Consider the following 22,571-nt stretch of genomic DNA (forward strand, 5'->3'; position numbering starts at 1 on the left):
AAAATTCTTCAGCAATGGTAAGGTCATAACCCTGCAGCCGACGAAAAAATTGATGCCATCCTGCATGGCAAAAAATCTTGTAGGCCTCATTGTCTTCCAGTAGCTTGTCCATGGAGTCTAGTTCAAACCGCTTACATTTTCCACCCATTACAGCAAAAAAGTTTGAATTCAAAAGGGCAAATAGAGAGGAATGGAGGGCTGATCAAAATTCATCATTTTAATGACAAATGTAGAGGTAAAATAATGGTAATAGGGCTTCAACCTATGTGAATAAATTATAAGGAGAAAGTGGCAGGAATGGCAATAATTAATGGGAATGCAGAGGTACGACACCCCCCCAAACTTTGGCAAGAAAACATCCCATTTTCGCTAAAACTAGAAATTAAAAAATTGAAAACAAAGTACAACTAAAAAGAAGGGTAAGAAAACTCCTTGAAAAGTAATGGAATGATGGAATGGTGATGTCGAAACGATGATTGAGCAATATCCATGCCACACGAGCCAAATATGGAGTAATTATGTCAAAAAATCAAAGGAGCATCATGGAAAATGAAGGAAGCACGTGAAACCTGCAATGAAAAGATTTGAAAAGAACGATCATTAAGAGAGAAGATCATGAATAGAGACACATGCAAGGAGAGTGATGGAAGGTATTTAAAAAGGCCAGAGCGATAGGAGAGCTAGAAAAAGGGACACCACAAAGATGGCGACAGGAGCTAAGAAACCTCCTATCGCATCCAGCCAAGAAGGATGGGTGTGAAAAGCAAAGGGCAACAAGAGCAAAGAAACCTCCTGTCACAACCATCAAGGTTGGGTTTTTTTTTAATGACACAAGACCGCCAAAAAATTAGTTTTCAACCCAGTGTCAAGTGGAAGCGCTGGCGAACTAGTTTTCACATCCAAGAAGTCTAACAACTACAAGTCACTGGATTACCTAGTTTTCAACAAGTAGTTGGCCAACAACACCAGAGATCTGGTTTTCATTGTTGGAGCTTCTTTTTAAAAAAAAAATCTATATATATATATATATATATATACTATCAATGCTGAAGGAGATGAAAGGGAACCATGGTGAGTTCCTTGGCAATCTCCAGAAAGAAAGCTTCCTTTGAGAGAGGCCTCCTATATAGCTTTAATCGATGACCATTAACAAGAAGCTTGCAACATTCAGAATCCACAGTACAGAGTTAGACCGCACCATTGTCATAGACATGTTCAATTTCATAAGGTCCAAGCCACCTTGTATGAATTTTACCTTTGAAATCCTAGAATTGGGAGTCGTATAAAAGTGCCCTATCGCCAGGCTGAAAAGAACGCTGAAAAATGTGTTTGTCATGCCACAATGTTCGTTGATTTTGAACAAGTTTGGTATGAAGAAGTGCCTCTTGATGTAACTCATCAAGGGAGTGGAGTTGGGTTAGTCGTTCCTTTTGAGCATCAGAGAGACTCAATCCGAGTTCAAGTGCAGTTCGAAGAGTCTTAATCTTAAACTCAATAGGAAGTACAACCTTCTTACCATAAACAAATTCATAAGGGGTCAGACAAGTGGTGGCCTTCCACATAGTACGATAGGCCCACACAGCTTCAAGAAGTCATGTGGCCCAATCACGCTTATGAAGTGCAACAATTTTGGTAAGGATATTCTCCAATTCTCGATTAGTCACCTCAACTTGTCCATTCGCTTGAGGATGATAAGGTGATGATTTATTGTGGCGAATCTCATATTCCTTGATTAATGTAGAAATGAGGTCTGAAGTGAACTGAGGTCCTTGATCAGTAGTGATTTTGCGTGGAACACCAAAGTGAGTGAAGATTTCAGAATATAAGAATTCAGCAACTTTGGTATCCCTAGCATGTTTTAGTGCAATTACTTCAACCCACTTTGTGACATAATCTATGCAAACAAGAATATATTCCTTGTTTCTGGAAGTTGGATTAATAGGTCCAACAAAATCAAGGCTCAATAGAAAGTTGAGGGTGAAGTGGCATCTCGTCTGATCGTGTAGGACGACCCATGCGTTGGCACTGGTCACAATGTTGAACATAACGTCTACAATCCTTATGAAGTGTAGGCCAGTAATAACCTACAGTCAAAATCTTGTGATCAGTTCATTGAATAGCAAAGTGTCCTCGGCAAGGTTCAGTATGACAAGCACGGAGAATGTCAAAGACATCTTCCTCAAGAATGCAACGGCACATGATATTGTCAATGCCAGTTCAGAATAAAAGACCACTAATCCAAGTATACTATCCGCTGAGGCCCACCAACTTATGATGCTCATGAGGGGAGAAGTGTGGTGGAAATTTGCATGTAACTAAATAGTTGGCAATGTCGACATACCACGAACTTTTGGCAGAGATTGCAAAGAGGTGTTCGTGAGGGAACGAGTCATCAACAGGAACAACTTCATTATCTAACTGAGGTATTCGAGACAAGAAATCTGCAACCACATTTTCTTGACCAAGCTTATCAAGTATAGTGACATCAAATTCTTGTAATAAAAGCAACCATCGAATAACCCTACCGGTTACCACAGGTTTATTCATCAAAAATTGAATTGCTAAATGATCAATATGAAAAAAAAACTTTATAACCAGTAATGTAATGCCAAAATTTATTAATAGCATAAACAACAGCTAAAAATTCTTTTTCAGTTACCATATAGTTTACCTCAGCACCAGTGAAATTCTTGCTAATGTAGTAGATTGAATAGAAGAGATTGTCCTCCTTTTGTCCAAGTATTGCTCCTATTGAGAAGTCAGAAGCATCAGTCTGGATATTGAATGGTAATCCCCAGTTAGGACCTCTAAGAACAGGGGTAGTTACTAACTTGTTCTTAATGGTTTCAAAGGCCTCTTGACATTTGGGGGTCCAAGTGAAAACAACATCTTTAGCTAACAAGGCAAACAAAGGAGAAGCAATTTTACTAAAGTTCTAAATGAATCTCCTATAGTATCCGGCATGACCAAGGAAACTCTGAACATCTTTTTGTGTCGAAGGTGTGGGGAGATCTTGATTTATTTGGATCTTTTTGGGATCAACCTCTATACCTTTCGATGAGATTAAATGACCTAAGACAATTCTTTCTGTCATCAACATATGACATTTCTCATGGCTTAAAGACAAATTAGTATCAATACATCACTTAAGCACTTTCCCTAAGTTATCTCTGGCTTCTTCAAAGGTATTTCCATGAATAGTAAAGTCATTCATATAGACTTCTACACAATCATTAACTAGATCAGCAAAGATGCTTAATACTACACGTTGAAATGTCGCAGGAGCATTACATAACCCAAAAGGAAGAACATTGGATGCAAAGGTTCCCCATGGACAAGTAAAAGTAGTTTTGTTCTGATCTTCTGGGGCAATGCGAATCTAGTTGTAACCACTAAATCCATCTAGAAAGGAAAAGAATTGCTTCCCTGCAAGAGTATCCAAGACTTGATCAATAAAAGGTAATGGAAAATGATCTTTCTTAGTAGCCTTATTCAAAGCTCGATAATCAACACAAATATGCCACTTACCATTTTTCTTTGGAGCGACAACCAAGGGAGATACCCACTTTCTATTCAAAATTGGATGAATAAATCCAACATTCAAAAGTTTTTGGAGTTCCTCTTTGACAATATCACGCAAGGCAGGATTGAGTCGGCACTATGATTGTCGGACTAGGCGACTTCCCTCCTCAATAAAAATGTGATGGGTACAAGTGTCGGGATGAATACCGCGCATGTCTTGATATAACCATGCAAAAGCATCTTTATGTTCTTTAAGCATACTTATGAGATCCTTAACCTGAGCTGGTGTTAATTGTGGATTAATATTAAGGGTACGCCCAGGTAGGATTTCCATAGGTTCAGATGAGGTAGGTCTTGATGATGTTTTTGGTTTTTCTGAAGATAATAATGGACTATATAAACATGAATTTGGCAGAAGCTGATGTAACGTGAGGAAGTGCTAAATGGATCTAGGATTGCCAACTAAAGGAAAATTTCCAAAAGGATAGTCAACAGTCGCATGAGAAGGAAAGACCATAGTTTCCAGGATATCATTAGACTCATACCTATTCGGAAGAAAATTTACCAAAATGGCCTCATCAGTTGCATCTTCAAAATATTGTACTTGCCCAATGGTGAGGACTGGAGCATAGTTGTCTGAATCACTGGTGACCCAAGTTGGATCCTCAGTATCTAATAATGGTTGAGCAGGAGGATATAAGGTTAATTCTTTTGTTTGCTCACCATTAGAAATAACCATGTTACCTGATCGACAATTAATGTGGGCATTGGCTACTGCTAACCAGGGTCTTCCAAGGATGAGAGGATATCCCCCCAACTTAGCTTTGGGCTTTAGGATCATTAAATTGGTTGGATAATCCCAACTATCAATGGAAAGAATGACATCTTCTATAACCCCTTCTGGTCTAACTAAGGAGCGATCAGCCATTTGAAGCACTATAGGATTAGGTCAAAGTCCTTCTAAGGATAGTTTTATTTTTGTTTCATTTGTCATTACATTTATAGCAGCACCTAAATCCACAAGTGTATTAGGAATAACAATTGTACCGATACTTACCTAGATAATAGGACTGCCAGGATCTACATATTTTGGGATGCTGATATTTCCCAACATTAATTCTGCAAGTTGTCCAATAACTTGAATAGTTTTTGGATCCTTCTTTTTCTGATGCCAGGTACATAATTCTCGTATTGTCTTGTTGTATACTGGTACATCCTTAAGAGCCTACAAAAGAGGAATTTTGATGTTAACATTGCATAATTCATTTAAAATATCAAACTCATGATGTGCTGACTCTTTAGGCTCTGGCTTATGAATGAATCGATCAGGAAAGGGTGGTTCTTTTTCTAGTTCCTCTTCAGCTTCATCTGGGATCTCTGTGATAGTAGGTCCTTTAAGAGCTTTCCTAGATCTAAGGTGTACACCATCCAACTCAACCAAATTAATAGGATAGGTGGGCAAATTAGTCACTTCAGTGTGATAGATTGGTTGAGGAGGTTTATTATTGGGATTTGGATTTGGTTGAGTTGGCATTGCTGTGGGTTTAGGAGGTTGTGGTGGATTTGAAGGTGGGTTCGAAGAAGATGAAGGTATGGGAGGAAGGAATTGTTGAGGTTGTTGGTAGGGTCTTATTAATGGTGGTGGAGGAAAGGACTGTTGTGGAAGATAAGGTTGCATATACGGTTGTGAAGGTTGACATGATGATTGAGGAGGTGGACATGTAGGTTGCAGCCTCCATGTTTGATGCCATGGTTGTGTACTAGGCTAAAAGCTTTGGGGCCATTGCTGATAAGGTTGAGGTTGTTGATAACCTCCATACCATGGGCCTTGGTTAGAGAATTGCTAAGGTGGTCTGGAAAAATATTCATTGGAGAACCCTTGAGGTAAAAATTGGCGTCGTGGAGCCATATAATAAACTGGTTCTTCGGTATATTCCATAGGAATCATCCCTTCAGGAAGAGGTCGTAGCGTTGAAGTCTTACTAGCTTCCTCAAGTGATGCTACATGAGTCCAATTATAAGGGCAATCCTCCAGTCCATGCTTCTTATGACAAGTTGGACAATATACGGCTAAGGCCTTTTTAGCTTCCTCGTGTTTCCTAAGAGAATACAATGTGTCAATTTGTTTGCCCATATGATTTAATAAGTCAATTTAAAGATCTTCAAGTAAATTACCAATTTCACACTTGGAAATACCTGATGCATTACCCATAGTAGAAAACTTACTTGAATTCCCACGAATAGATCGATGAGACCGTGAATAATTCCTGCATATATTGCAAATATCTTCAAAGGAAATTTTAGAAATATCACCTTTTCCAATTAAATTTAAGGCATCCATGGTTTCATCGTGAATTCCTCTTAGGAAAAGCATCTTGATGGTTTCTGAATTTAAATCAGGACATCGTGAGCATTGTAAGCTAAAGGCAAAACGTTCCAAGAAATCTTCAACTGACTGTTCTTCTCATTGAGTCATGTGAAAGATTTCATCCCATACTTCCTTGGTCTTATAGTTGTCCTGATACTTTGATAGAAAAGCATCTTTCATTTAGTTCCATGTTCTAATGTCCCTAAGACTCATGAACCATCGTAGTGTAGCATCTTTCAAAGTAGCTGGAAAGAGCTTTAATTTTTGTGCATTACTTTGATAATCCTAGCTATTACAAAGGACATCAAATTCAAACGGGAACATATCAGGATCCTTGGAGGTTGACCCTCGAAATATGGGAAGTGCTGAGTGAGGGATATTTTTCATAGGGGCATCATCAATGGGAGGCTGAATAGGAAATTCAAAGGTTATATTATGTTGAACAATTTCATTCCTATTGTTTTCATCATTATTTCCCCCTACATTGTTGTTTTTGACATTTTCAACCATGACTTCTTCCAAAACTTCAGTTGCCCAAGGTGTAAAATATGTTTTAAAGGGTTGTTCCTAAGGCTCTGGAGGCTTACTACACCTAATTTTGTATGATTTTGCAAACTGTTCAGTAGTTTTAGAGGGTGTAGTAGGAGAGGTGAATTGAGAGAATGGCTGGATTTTAACTTCACCACTTGGTTTGGTTTCAATGGTTGATGGATTTTCTCTTGTTGTGATTTTTGATTTTTTGAGCTACCTACGGATTCCTTCTTAACAAATCTACCTTGACTATCTCTAGGCCTATTCATGCACCTAAATTATTTACTGCAGTGGAAACCAAAGGTACTATCCTAAGCAAGGTCAACAATTGCTCAAGATTTCTCAAGGGCTCACTGTTCCTATCTTGACTTATTATAGTTTCACACCTTTAATATCTCTCCCTGGCAACAGCGCCAAAAATGTTGGGTAAAATTGAGGTTCAATTGGATGGCCTTTATATGGATATAGTTGAATCAAAAATTACCCTTAAAATGTCAATTCGAGAATTGTGGACTTGCAAGAGATATCACGGTTGTTTTCTCAAGGGGTGAAGATAATAAATCAAGAGGTTTATAAATGCAATTACTACTTGTGGATAAATTAAACTGTCTAAATTACCACATATCTAAAACTGCTTTTGCAAATGGATTCTAATCTAAAGTTCACACTTGGAAACAAAACACAATGTCTTTATGAATGCTATGAATATTATCAACACACTTTAAACAATTAATCACAAATACTTTTAACACTCCTTTAATTAATTAATCCCAAATACTATTAACAATCAATTACAATCTTTTAAACATTTAATCTCAATGAATGTTTGTTGCCGAGTTTTTGTTTAATGTAATATGCTTAGACTGCAACAGGAAGTTGTTTCTAATGGGCTAGTTTCAAATACAAGATGCGGTAGAAAGTTGATAAAGGGCGACGAGGGATATTGTAAATAGCGACAGGAGGTTGTAAGTATTACGGTTTAACAATTGAAAGTATATAGTAAAGTGAATTCAGAAGATGATATTATGAGTGCCAAGGCTGAATGGGAGCGGTAGGAAGAATAGACTGAATAGATAGAAACGTCAAACGATTTCTTTATAAGACTATCATAGTCAATAATTCCATCAAACAATTGAATCAGCAAGCTCTGTGTGAATTTGATTAGCAAATATATATGGCAACCTTATTATAAATGCATGCAATCAAAACTAAGGGAAACACACGCAATTAATAATACTGAAGTACTTACAAAGTAATCTACTAGAATCTCACCAAGTTTCCCAAGAGGGGGCCCTCCTCTAGTTCGCAAGGTGAGAGATAAAACACCAACTACTACTTGAAAACCGTGCTTTTAGAATTCAGAGGTAATTTGGAACAGAGTATTTTTATCGATTATCGATTGATTTTTCTTTGAATTCACATTCACTTATATAGCCTAAAATCTTTAACCACATTAAAGACTACCTAGCATGGCCGCTAGCCTATTTCCTAAACATGGATAATAGTTTGTTTTGGTCACTGGCCATACATAACAATTTATAAAACTATCTAGCTAAAATAACATACAGCCAGAAACTGTTCTGTTTTAAACATTCAAAGTATTTGCTTAAAATGTCATAGCAAAACTATAGTTTTCAAACTGTTCAAACGGTTGGCTTCACTTCAAACGGCTGGCTCCACTCTTACGCATCCTTTTTTTACTTAGCTCTTGTAGCAGCATCAATCACAATATATCATTTTCATAAACTTAATAACCTTTTAGGAACTATTCTTCCCTCTTTAGAGAAGTACTTAAATATTCTAATTTCCTATCAATATTTTAGCAAAAAGAGAATTTTATGCCAAAGAAGTGGGAAATGTATGAGGCAAAAGATTAACAAAAACAGGGCATTATCAGGACTCATCAAGGATGTTGTCTTGTTATCCAAATAATTAATCATGTATATTTGTGCAGTCTAGCAAAACCATCCACCTCTTCACTCCATGCCAACTTTAAAAATATGTTGACTATTAATTTTTTATCTCTTGTGTAAATAATTATCCCCAAAAATGAGCATCTCAAAACACATGTTCTATTGGCTATGGCTCCTCTAGAGTCGTGTGTTATATTGGGTTGGTTTTTGTGAAGCCTTCTACAAAACCAATTGCATGGTGTTAATTTTTCATCAATGATATAGATTTAAAAAAGTGCAACTTCTACATTGCATACATTGAAAAATACAATTTATGCAATAAATATCATACTTTGATTTTTCAAACAATTAGGCATTAATCATTGTTTAAGTGAAGAACTCTCAGAAATAGTTCTCTTTCATGGCAGGAACTAATAAAGAGTGGTCTAACTTGAGTTTCGTGTTGATATTTATTTACATTGCATGTGCATATATAATGTATTACATGGAGACACACAAACATATATTGCAAAAAAAAATTGTCTATTTCATCCATAATGTGGTTTTCCAATGTAATCCATACACTATGAGGAGAATAAAAATTCCAAAAGTGGATTCATCATTTATAAACCACCTCTATGGCTTGATAGAAGAGGAAGATAATGGTCTTACGAGGAGTAAATTAGTCAACTTTGTTAGGATTTCTTAAGTCAATTTTGGTTTATTTAGTTGTTGAGTGATTGCATGGCATACCATTTCTAATTTATTTGTTAGGGTTTCACAAAAGAAAGATGGGTCATTAGGGTTATACTCAAGACAACATTTTTTGAAAAGTAGATGCTTTGTTCAAGGTATGTTGAGCTATTATCATTTCCAAGTGAAGGTAGGTGAAAGGGAAGTCTCTACTTATCTCACAATGTGTACATATATGCAACAAACCCACTACCTCATTGCATGATGAATGGAACACTTTTATTTTTTCTTTAGCTTAGATCTACAAAATGAATTTTGAGTTGGGGTGTCATGTACAATTGATATATGTATGACTTCATAAGATTATAAGATATTGATTGTTGAAATAATATAAATTGAATAGTTCTAGAATCATTGGTTGTCCACCTTCCCAAGGCTTCTCAAGGTCTCTAGAGGCCCTCGAGGCCCCTGGGTGTTCCCTCGAGTTAGGAGGTCTTCATATTTATTGATTCCCTTAGTTGGCATCATAGGAAGTACCTTGTATTTCCTATTTTCCATACCCCTTTCCCTTCCTCCATAGCCTCACTATCTTCATGGCTTCCCTTATGCCTCATTCTCATTCCTCATTTTCCCCCTCTCTCCCTATTTTAGGAGACCCTTCACTCCCTACCCCTTCCCATGTCCTCATTCCTCCCTTTGGTGCTCCCCTCCTTGCATCTGTTTCCCCCTTCTTGTTGTCATTCTCTGACTTTGCAATCTTCTCTAGATCATCCAAATAGTTCACACCCCCGCCACCCTTCCTCCAATCACAAATCTTTAAAGAAATGGATGTGGAATTTTAGCTTTGGATAGAAAGGTCTTCTACTAAGGAATTTAGGCAATTCATTTGTGGTTATATATTTCTTGTTGGTGAATTGTAATTAATTTCTCGGTCAACTTGCATGTCATGTGGCCTTTATATTGCATTATAATTAAACCTCTTTAAGTAATAGTGATACAAGAGATGATACTTTACAAGATCCAATTTCTTTGACTAAAGATTTACAAGTAATTGGGCCTATTTACCTAGCATGTATGAAGGCGTATTGCCAACTGATTGTATTGGAAATTTCCAACTGATTAAAGGCTGGTCTATATTTTTCTATCTCATATCCCTTCTTGGTTTTGTTGGTTTTTCTCTTTCAGCATGCTTACATAGATCTATTAGAGGTCCCTCCATCTATGACTACACCAAGGAGGTCACTTTATCTTTGGAGAAAACAATTGAGTCTTTGATTCATCCTAGTTGAACTTGACTTATATTTTTCAGAAGAGTTGCCTTAGACACATGATTTGGAGAAGGCATCTTTTAGTATTGACTTGGGGACACTTGAGAAGGTCTTAGATATTCCATACAATTTGAGGTTTCTTCCTACCGATCGGAGAGGCTTTACTAATGCACCTTTGTTTTGTTTGTTCTTAAGGGGAGGAACATTGTTATGCACTCATGGAGTGGTTTCTTCATCGACAATAGAGAATCTACCAGAATAAGTGTGCATTTTACATTTAGGGAGGGATTTGGGGAGGGGGGTGTTGCTTGGTCTCTCTTTCACTTATTATTTCCCATGTGGGGATTCTTTAAATTTTATATGCATGGTGTATGTCATAATGGTGGGGTCTTAATTACTCCAACCATGCTTGCATCTTCTTCTTCTTTCATCTTTTGTTTAGTGGGAATCTTTTTTCCAAGAGGTTTTCTCTATTTGTCTTCCTTGTGAGAGATTACATTTCTTTTGCACTTGCACTTGCATATTGTACATGGGTACCTTAAATGGCCTACTAGTCAAGATCCATCATGCATTTTCATCTAGCTTTGTGTGGTTAATCAAATAATCCTAATTATAACTAATTTTATTAGGGTAGTGCATTTAAGAATTTGTTTTCATATAGACTCATAGTAGTTTGCACTTCATTTTAGCACATGGTGTTGGATAAATTAACTTGAGGTGGAGTTAGTTGTCATCTCATACTTTTAACGTATAAGATCCACCTTTATTGCTCTCATCACATTATTATCCTCTCATTGTTGCACATACTTTTTTATACAATGGAGGATTATCCCCCACAAGTATATATGTGATTACACCTTCTATGATTGATAGGTTATGTCATGAATGTCTCCTAGTTATTACACATTTCCATAGATGTATTCAGGAATGTCTACTTTGTATTTAATTGATTGGGAATCCATTATAATTTGATCAATATTTAGTCAATTATTTGATCATATCATTTTGTCTCTCTTAACTATGTTATCAATTGAGCTTCTAAACTATGTTATCAATTGAGCTTCTAGATCTTAACATCTCATTCTTTTCCTTGGGAAAATTCTTACAATATATAATATTTATAACAATATTATATGTTTTTGATTAAGGAAAATAGGTTTTAAAGGGTACCTAAAACCTTTTCCAAATCATGAAAATTTTAATGAATCCCAAACCAAACAAAACTATAGCCCAAAGGTGGAACAGGTCACCGACCAAGACAAGGTGACCAGGGTGGCATCACAGATAACACAGTACTCTTCAACCACAAAAATAGGTTTTGAACAGGCATCTGAATCCCCATGGTAAAAAGAGAAATAGACAATAAGTCCCTTACCATATCAGACTACAAAGAACAACAGGCCAAAATATATGGGACAGCCTCAACAAGGACTCAAGCTTTCCCTTTTGATCTCATCTTTTGAGATCATAATGCCATATCAAAAGGAGTGGAGGGCTTAACCTTTTTACCTTTTGTCGTGGTCCATCCATCCTCCACCATACCAATGGCCTTCTACCACGCAAAGTCAACAACACCACAACCAGCCCCCAAAACCTCTACAGTTGGGGGAAGGACCGCATCAAAAGAAGGAACAACAACATCTTGAGACAAAGCTAAACATCCAAAGATGGAGTCACATGAGGGGCAACAGTCAAATTGCCAAAGACAAAATCTAAAAGAGGGTGAACAAAAGAGGTCACCACCATTGGGGTAGCCAACATACCATCAAAGATAGCAATTGAGTCTGCCACCAAAGTGTCCTAAGAAAAGTCACCATCCCCAACAGAGGGGACTTTCTAAACCGTGTAGTGATCAGATGAAACCCCCTTCCACCAAGAAGGAGACTTCTTCGGTCTAGATTTTTCAGAGGAGCAGCGGGCAACAAGGTGGTCGGTCTTGTGGCATTTCCTGCATTGGAAGTAGATACCCTCATAATCAAGAAGTTGGATCCAAGATCCAAGAGGAGAGGCCAACTTAATCTTTTCAGGGAGTCCCTTGGAGATGTCGATCTCCACCAGAATGTGAGCATATGTCGTCAAGAACACATTGGAAGATGCAATATCAACCAACAAGAAGTCCTTGAGGGCATCTCCCACTACCTCTAGGATTGAATCCACCCATAGGTGAAGGGGGAGATTCAGCAACCTAACCCACAGAGGGATCTTATTAAGGATTTTGTCGATGGGTCAAATCCTTAGACCAAGGTTTAACCATCAAGGGAAACTTCTCCCCCCATGAGAAGCCCCAACGCAAGATAACATTTCTATCTTCAGTAGTATCAAATTTCACAATGAAAAAACCCCTTGCCACAGCGTATATCTCAGTTGTTTTCGAAATGATGAGCTCCCAAACATGGGTAATCTAGGTATGCAAATCCGATAGAGAGGACTAGAAACCCTTAAAATGAAAGATAGCAGTAGTGGAAGAGAAATCATCCACATAAGTGGAATCTCATCAACAATATCAGGTTCTAAATCAATCATTATTGGGTTGCTTACCACGATTAGCATAGCATCACTAAGCTCCAAGAGCACAATCTGACCTCCAATGCCAGTCTCATAAGCAGCAACATCAATGTAGGAGTTGGTGGATCTACCTGTAGCACCACGAAGCGGAGCTATAGTTGTCCTAGCAAGACCAACCACAAAGAGGCCACCAAAGCTAACACCTAAAGCAAGGGCAGAAGAGGACAAAGAATGAAACCCTTCTAGGGCATCGCTGTGCAAAATGGAGTCAGGAGAAAAAGATGTTGTGCCAACCCCAGCTACAACCATGCCCTTGGAAGAGGCCCACACATAGGCCTGGTCAGAAGTTGAACCAAGAGCAAACATCCTCAAGGGGAAAGCAAATGCAGACGCAAGCATTCTCCTAAATTTAACCTATTATACTATACATTATACTATATTAGACATTATACTATACATATTGAATAATAAATACTATATGTATATGTTCAATATTCAAAATAAATTAGATAAGAGCCTATAACAACAAATAGTAAATTGTGAGCCTCTTATTTGTGAGGTCTTGGGTTCGAGTCTACTCAAGATTAATAAATAAAATAATAATAATTAACCTTAGCTTCAGCCTCTTACTAATATATATATATATATATATATATATATATATATATATATATATATATATATAATGCTAAAATATCACACTTAGATATGGATGAAAGGACATTGTACATGTGGATACTTGATACTCTTCCTCCCTGACTCCTTCCCTCCCTTGTTGAAATCTCACATAATGATAGATGGATTCCTTGTATGTAGTAGATTTATTATCAAAAAGTTAGAATAATATTAGTAAGTATTAAATGAAGGATGTATTCAATATCACTACACTTCATGTTCATGATATAGTTTAATTCTCTAATTTAAATGTTGCAAAAATGTAATTATTTGTTTTGATGACATGCTCCTTGAAAATAAATTATAATACAAGTCGACAACTTGATGAATTTTAGTAAGAGTTTCTTTCAATTTGTTTGTAACTGCCACCATGGAGAAGCTAGACATTATAAATTATGTAATTCTCCAACAGATTTTCAACTTTTTTTCTTTTCACTTTTTTTTTTTTATTAGTCTCTATGCGAGTTGTTGATATTCCAATCACTTATTCGTGTGTTAATGTCCTTCTTTCTTTGCTTTCACTCATGGTAATGCAATTAAAGAAATAATTACATGCTTATGGGGCATGCCCTTCAAATCTCCATAAATAATTACATTTCTACTAGATTTATGTTCATTGTGGATGTTGCCACACCATATGAAAGTCATCTTTGTTCAAATATATTTTGTTATGATCAATGAAAATGGCTTTGATTTATCGTTCATGTATTTAAGGTTGGGGAAGATTACACATTGGAAATGGAAGCCTCGAGTGCAATTATTTTTGGGGATGAAAATAACTTTTTTGGAGCAAGATAACAAGAAATGGTAGACCTGCTATGGGTTTCACAACTTGTGTCACTACCAATGTGCAGTGATCTCCATATCAAAAAGTTCACAATTTGTGTCACTACCAGTGTGCGATGATTTCCTATGTCAAAAAGTTTCTTTTCATTTGACTTTTCTAATGATGATGATTTATCACATAGACTCTATGGAGGTCCATAGATGTTTGGTAAATCATCTCTAGCCCCCTCAAAAATGGTCACCAAACCTCAACCTAAATAATATGTTTTTGTATCTACCCCTTTTTGGGTGAGGTTTCCTGGATTACTACTAGATTATTGGAATGGAGACGTCTTCAAAGGGCTAGCAGGTTCCTTTGGGGAACTTTTGTCAGTCGATTATGTGATTGTGTTAAGGATGTGACTAGTTTAGGTAAATCATCCTATGCCCCTCAAAAATGGTCACCAAACCTCAACCTAAATAATATGTTTTTGTGTATGCCCCTTTTTGGGTGAGGTTTCCTGGATTACTACTAGATAGTAGGAATCGAGATATCTTCGAAGGGCTAGTAGGTTCCTTTAGGGAACCCTTGTCAATCAATTCTATGATTGTGTAAAGGACATGACTAGTTTAGATAAATCATCTCTGACCCCTAAAAAATTGTCACCAAACCTTGACCTAAATAATATGTTTTTGTATCCTCCCCTTTTTGGGCGAGGTTTCCTGGATTACTATTGAATTATTGGAATGGAGACATCTTCAAAGGGTTGGCATGTTCCTTTGGGGAACTCTTGTCAATCGATTCTATGATTGTGTTAAGGACATGACTGGTTTATAATAGGACTTGTGTGAGTTCATTAATTTATTGGCCTTCTCCTATAGATAGAGATTTTTCTTAATTGGGAAAGTGGCCCCAATCCGGTGAGTTTGAATCTTTGTTGTTTACATGTTATGTTTGCAAAAACATAGGACATTGGGCTAACAATGCCCTTAGAATGTACAAAAGAAGGATAAGAAACTACAGAAGAAAAAAGTCTAGAAGAAAGAAAATAAAGATAAGACCAAAGAAAAGGGTAAGAGTGAAAAAGAAAGTATTGTAAAGGACTCATCTAAAATGAATATGTAGAAAGGAGATGGTGATAATAAAGATATATGAGATAATGGTAGGAACTGAATAGACAACTTGTAGGAAGATAAAACCAAGAAAGACACTACTCCAACAAAGGACTGACATGCATATGGCAATGCTAGTCTTAATGATGGTGCTCAACAATTAACTCTAGATGAAGGGGAGATAAATGAAAGTGTGGGCTCTCCAAACAAGATTGATGGAATACCCTCAAGGGTGGAGGACTCTAACTTGGCTGAAGGGAATACTTAGATCTTGAATTCTACGGAGGATGCCTAGCCATGTAATATTCTTGAGGGGGTCCTGTCTTTATATTCATTGGATGAGGGCTCCCAAAGGTGTGTGAAATCCACTGCCTGTATTTATACACCTGAAGCCTTTAATGGTGAGATAGTGGAATCGAAATCTAAGAACTTTGCATAAGGCCTTATGCAAAAAAGAGAAGAAAAACTTGGTGAACTAGACATTTTCTCCCTCATCACAAAGTGGGGCATCCATAAGAAGAATGAAATATGATGTGAGCACTCCAAATAAGACTAATGGAAGGATTGTTAGAGTGTTGATGGTTGTTGCACCAAAATATTGACTTATTAATGCTCGATACATAGGAGACACAAAACCTTGTTTAACCATGTCACAAATCCTAAAGGGAGATGTTGGTGATTAATCCAACAATCTCCCCGCCCTCAGTGTCACTTGAGAGGATTTGAACTTATTCCCAACTTCTAATACCAATTGTTGGCAGGTGGCTTTTGTTGCACCAAAAGATCAACTTGTTAATGCCTAATACATATAGAAGTCACAAGAGGCTGTTAAAGCATGTCATGAATCTTGAAGGGAGATGTTGGTGATTAGTCCAAGAAGAATATCAGCTAAATATATGAGGGAGCAAGAGAGCAATAAGAACTTTGTGGATGGTAAACAACTAACCCTCCAAGAGGTGTATTCCCTAGGTAAGAAATGAAATCATCTCTCGGAATTTAGGAGACTTTATGGCCCCCATATATAGAATGTGTCAAGGAATATTATTAGGGATCACAAACCAAATAATATTATGATCCAAGAAACTAATGTCTAAAAAAGGGTTGATAAAATCAGGGTTTTTTTTTTTTATCATGGGGTTGATGGTCGCAGTTTGGATGCAGCTTCAAGGGGTGTTGTCATTTTTTAGAATGAGAGTTTCAATCAGAGGGGATGTATTGCTAATAGAGGATAATGTGTTTAGTGTCAAATTTCATCATATTAGGGATGACTTCGCTTGGTTTATCTCTAACATTTACATGCCAAACGATAGGACCGACAAAGCTAAATTGTGGAATTGACTACCTGGATGTAGAAGATATTCCAAAAATTCTAGCTAGCTCATAATGGGAGATTTCAATATTCCCCTTTGGAACAATGATAAGTTTGGAGGTGCTCAAACCTAAATGGATAGGAGACTGGACCTCGTGGACTTTATCAGCAACCACATTCTTGTGGATGTTGACCTCCAAGGAATTAACTAAACCTACTGGACTTAAAATGATCTAATTCAAGTTTACCTTGGTAGGGTCCTGATCTCTAATGAATTGTTAATTAATTTTTCTCTCTTCCCTCTATCTCTATAATTGGTTCAGATCACTTTCCCATATCTTTTGTTATTGACCATGTTCTTGTAAAAGAAATTATCATTTTAGATTTGAGAAAATGTAGTTATCACATCCCAACATTGAGGATAGAATCAAATACTGGTGGAATGTTAGAGTTGATGGAATGAATATCTGTAGGGTGGCTACAAAACTTAGATTTGTTAAAGACAATATCTCAAAGTGGAACATGGTCTTTGGTGATATTTTTTATTCAAAGGTTGAGACTCAATTGTAACTTAAAGTTATCCAAAATAAAAGCCAAATTGAGGTTTACTCTCTGGGTCTATTATAAAAGTAGAGATAAATAATAGAGATGACTTCACTTGGTTTAGCTCTAACATTGTTGTTGATTCCAGAATTTACCAAATTTAGCTCTTTCTTATCAAGTATCATGATATCATATCCAAAGAAGAGAGCTTCTAAATGCAAAGAGCCAATTGTCTTTATTTGTAGGAGAGGGATAATATACCAAATACATCCATATGACTTTGCTCAAGCATAAAGCTCTAAATAGAACTTCTCGTCTTCAAATTTATAGGGGCAGAATTGTCAAGGACGAAGAGATTCAGAGTGAGATGGTCACACACTTCTCCACTTTTCTATCTTCTCATTTGGAGCTGAAAAAGTTAGATCAAGACCGTATTTATTCTATTCCTTGTATTCTAGGTGAGGATCAAAATAATTTCCTTTCTGCTATCCCATCCATAAAAGAAATTGAAAATGCTATCTTCTCTCTAAGGGGAAGAAAGCTCCTAGGACGATGGATTTCCAATGTATTTTTATTATAAGTTTTGGTACATTGTGGAGAACAATGTATTAGACGTTGTTAAAGAATGTATTGGTTCCAAACCCCTTCTTAAGAAGATTAATGCCACTTTCCTCGTCCTCATCCCAAAAAAGCTTGCACAGAGACTATGGACTGCTTCAGACCTGGCTGCCTTTGCAATTCATTTTATAAGATTTTTTCTAAGGCCCTCGTCAGTAGATTACTTTCATTGCTTTCAAATATTATTTATCCCTTACAGAATGGCTTTTTCCCTGGGAAGAAGATATTGGTCTCCATCCTCACCGTTAATGAGAACATCCACTCCCTTGAAAGTTCTAAAGAGAAGGGTTTTCTTATGAAGATATATCTTTCCATGCTGTATGATTGGGTGGATTGGTGTTTTCTTTGTAGATTCCTCAAATCTTTTGGGTTGGGTGACAGGGTCGTAGATTCCTCCCTCACTAAATTCAATAGGCTAAAATAATCGTGGAAAGGAAGAAGTAGTGAAGTCATTCAGACCAGAAACATCCTCTCATTTCTAGTGATTCTGAATACAATATCTGCATATTAAAGAGAAGATTTGCTTTAACGCCATATGCTCTATCTAGCATACAATGACAAATCTTCATCGCTTGTTTATCTCGCCCTAGCTCATCCAAATCTAGGCTGCCACACCTTATTTTATTCTTGTGTGCACACTCATAATATTGCTGCTTTTAAATTCATGTTTCTACTTTTTCTGACAACCCAACTTGACTAATTGTTTCTTTTATCACATGTTAGATGCAATCTGAACACATCAATATAAATTTCATCAACTTGTAGAACTTAATGGAAGTAAGTGCATCCTTGATCTTAGATTGAGTCTTTCAGTATCTTGAAGAGCCAATTTGCAAGAAAGAAATCTGTTAACCAGCAATCCCTATTCTATTCAGTTGCTTGACACATTAAGATTTTTTAATTGTACCATACCATATTCTTGCTGAAGAAACCATTTTTTATCATAAATATAGCGAAATGAGAGTTTTCATAGTTCCACTTCTAGACATTTTACATTTTCACTTTTCTGAATTCGTCATGTCACCATCTTGAATACTGAAGTTTCCAGTTTATCTTCAAGATCTCTCATAAAGGATTTGACTGCTATGTAATAAATTGCTGATGATGTGAAGTTTCCATAGTAAAAAAAAATCAAAACAGTGAATTGTTACTTGTGGACACGATGAGTTTGACTTCTATTCAATAAATGCAGTCACCAAGTCCTATAATTTATCAGACTAATGAATTTCCATTAAGTCATAATAGCCTCTCACAACAAAGGAGACCAGGGTGTGATTTTAACAAATTATTAAAAATTGAAAGCCCTGAAGTTCTTGATTGAAAGATTGATGAAAATCTTCTTCTTAATCCCCCTCCTGACACTCCTGAAATATTCTTCCCTTCCAATGCATAGTGAATTTCAATGTGGTTGGCATTGAACCCACCACAGAGACTAACCAGTCATGTAACTACTTGCACTGAACCAAACCAACCTTTTTATTTGGCATAGATGGGCGGTAGCCAACAGAAATTATATTCCCAATACTGAAAACAGTGATTCAGAAAGTATTTCCATTCCCAGAAATGTTTCCCAACACTTGGCCAACTTTCCAAACATTGATGACTGAACCAACCAACTGAACAGATATATTGATTTGATTTGTCTTCAAGTAATAGATTTGTAATTTGAGATGAAGAGCTATCTCTTATACAGTTAAAAAGGCCAGACTATCAGATCTATATTCATATTATGCATGTAACACAATTAGTTAGGGGTTGATCGGTAAAAGTGGAACCAATCATAATTTTGGTAACAAAATATTTATTTCCAAAGGAGGATATTATTAGTTACATTGACCAGAAAGCAGTTGTGAAGAGCAATGATTATTGGCAAATGACCAACAAAGAAGAACAGAAACAATCATGTATGACCCTTACAACCATGCCTTACCCATCTTAACATAATTTGGCAATAGCCAATAACTAAGATACATAGTATTAAAACTACTGAGTGTACAGTATTATGTTTGTGCCTTGCCATGGCTGAGCATTAGCATACACCATTCCACTCTTTTTTACAGGTGGATGTTTTACAGGCCATAACCAGATCTCTTAGACTCGTGATCCTTTTATCGTATGATGTATCCTGTAAACATAGGATCATCAGATGTAATGATAAGCATCCATTTCAAACTATAGTGCATCAACGGATGCATAGAAAAATATAATGATCTGCTGCCAGAGACGAAAAAATGTGTCTATTACAAATACTGATCATGGCATGCTGTTTAGACTGGTTCCTTCTCCTTTTTCTCTGCTTCTTCAAGCTTGCTCAGCCCTCCAACTTTCCTTTCTATTTCCTGAATTAACTCCTCTCTCAAAAGTTCCTCCCTTGCTGATGCTTCATCCTGTTCTTCCTGCAATGTGATCATAGCTAAATTGATGTTATTTATATATAGAAATAGTATTATAATCCTTGAGTCTATATGTGTGTGTGTGTGTGTGTTTGCATATATTCTTACATTTTTTTTGATTCCACAGACCAAACTAAATGTCAAACATCCAAATAACCAATCTATAAAGAAATTACAATTTTGGATATGGAGAGACTAGGTATTTCATGAAGATGATAATACAACGGCTTCCTTTTAAGCAGCAATTTTCAAATTATGTCCATTATAGAACAGATGCAAAACTTAAATTCCATTCCTCACCTTCTCATACATCCAGTTTTGAGATCCATCTCCACCATCTTTTCTGTATGGGTCACCATCATAAAATGGGTCCTGCACAAAATATTCTCATTTGTTCTTTTCTCAAAATTCACAAATTAATAAAGAATTGAACATACATTAGTTCATCGTGATTAAAATGATAATCCATATTTACGTTGAGAATGAAATTTATTCATCCATGCTCTCTACCAGAAACAAAAATGTAAATATAGTGCTCATGCAAATGTTTCCAACAAAGAAGAGCCCCATTCAAGTCAACTTACTTTCATAGATCCAAAAACACAGCATCCCCAAACGGTGAAACATATATAAAAAGTATCTGTAAACATAAATGTGGAAACACCTGTTTAGTGACGAAGGTGATAAATGAATGCAATTTATCATAATCATTACTTAAAAGGAATTAAAATTAGTATACAAACTACTGTAAGAAGGACAAAGACAATTTTGTAGAAGAATAGAGGAGCATACTATCATAAATCAGTTTGCATCCAATTAGAATTAATGCATTTACAAATAATTAATGCATTTAAAAATGCTTGACATTATTGCATTAGGATTAAACCAATGAAATATAGCCTGAAGATTTAAAGGAATATGTCATGATTCTAAAGATTTTAGGCCTATCTCCCTCTGTGATATAGTGTACAAGATCATCACAAAGATGATCAATAAAAGGCTCAAAACTGGCACTCCTGACTAGTGTGGTGGTTTTGTAAAATGAAAACAATTAAGCTGCAACTGATCAGTTTGTAATGACCTGTGACACTGAGCAATTTGGAAGCATGTAAAATCATGTACTATTTTACATAGTTTTTGAGTTGAACTTTTGAGTAGTGATTTGCAACAATCCATCTCTCATAAGCATGAATGTTACACCTAAGCATTCACTGCACCAAGGTAATGATCACAGGGGTGAAGCATCAGGAATGCCCCAGAGGTAATCCTCATCCAAGTTAAGGATGAAGCATTTGCCTGGTAGGACTGCAAACATAAGGATTCTTCCATGGAAATTGTATCACAGGTGTTATTGTAAGGAAACAGTACTTTGGGCTGAATAGTTTTCTTCTTGATTTTATGGAGGATACTATTGGTTGATGTCAAACTAGACTAGAGAATGTTCTTTGGTAGTTGGATGCCAAAATCTTATAGGAGTTATTTTATCACATTAATGACGTTTGGAAGAAAGCGCAGTTCTTAAAAACATTGCTGAAAGCAGAGACTTTCCTTTGGCTGGATACAAATGGTGAAGTTCTCGTAAAATAGTATTTGAGAAAGAAAGGTTCCTGGGCCCCTACTAGGTATACCATATGTATGGAAGTGGACGACAAGGTTTCACATTTAGTATTTTACTGCAGGTACATAAATCGCTAGCAGCCAAATTTCATGAAGAAATTTAATCCCCCACTGGTTGCTCCCTTCTCTTCGCTTCTTTTAATCTCTTATTTGCCTTGTCCTATTTGTTTCAAATTCTTATGGATCAATATTCTTTATCTTATACTATGATATCCTACTGGGTCTAGAAAGAAATATTTCAGAATAATCGGTATAGTTTAATCTAAACTCTAGAAAGACACAGAAAGGGATCAAGTTGAGACAGTTTTATTTGTAGAGTGTGATTAAGATCAGAAGCTTACCTGTGTGAGTAAAATAATTTGTGGAACCAGCCTAAGGTTAGAACAAAATATTACTGTCTTTTTCTTGTTATCAAAGGTTTCTGGATTAGATTGTGTGTGTTTTTAGCATCAACATTTGGATCACTCTGTGATCCATCATTAGGATGAATAGCAAGAGATGTATAACAGAAAGTGTGTTGCAGCTCTGGAGTCACTCCACAAATAAAAGAGGAGAAAAGAGAAACAAGCACAACAGACGAGAAATAAAAGATAAATGTGCATATTATGAGGTGAAATGGTAAAACATAATTGTATAATGTGAGAAACAAACCAAAAGTGGAAGAGTTAAAATGAATATTACAACAAGAGATATATATATAATATCTATTATAAGAAATATATATCAATGATTATTAAATAAACCTTTAAAGAAAGATAA

General features: G+C 36.3%; 1 protein-coding gene across 4 annotated transcripts in view; it reads right to left on the reverse strand.

The window, feature by feature from the left end:
• Positions 1–19,550: 19,550 nt before the first annotated feature.
• The window catches only part of PNSB4 (NDH dependent flow 6), a 61,001-nt gene continuing 57,980 nt past the window's right edge, over positions 19,551–22,571 (reverse strand). For 2 of the 4 annotated variants that reach the window (XM_089805101.1, XM_089805099.1), the window contains exons 4-7: positions 20,780–20,835; positions 20,496–20,567; positions 20,047–20,198; positions 19,551–19,927 (exon numbers count right to left, since the gene is read on the reverse strand). In XM_089805101.1, the coding sequence (XP_089661227.1) occupies positions 20,070–20,198; positions 20,496–20,567; positions 20,780–20,835 (257 nt within the window). In that variant the 3' untranslated portion in view covers positions 19,551–19,927; positions 20,047–20,069. Of the gene's footprint in view, positions 20,199–20,495; positions 20,568–20,779; positions 20,836–22,571 lie in introns of all 4 variants that reach the window. The other 2 variants (XM_089805100.1, XM_089805097.1) reach the window with 1 other exon arrangement.

This window comes from Cupressus sempervirens, chromosome 10, assembly GCF_028749045.1.
Source record: "Cupressus sempervirens isolate cs-2001-9-10 chromosome 10, ASM2874904v1, whole genome shotgun sequence".
NCBI classification, from domain to species: domain Eukaryota; kingdom Viridiplantae; phylum Streptophyta; class Pinopsida; order Cupressales; family Cupressaceae; genus Cupressus; species Cupressus sempervirens.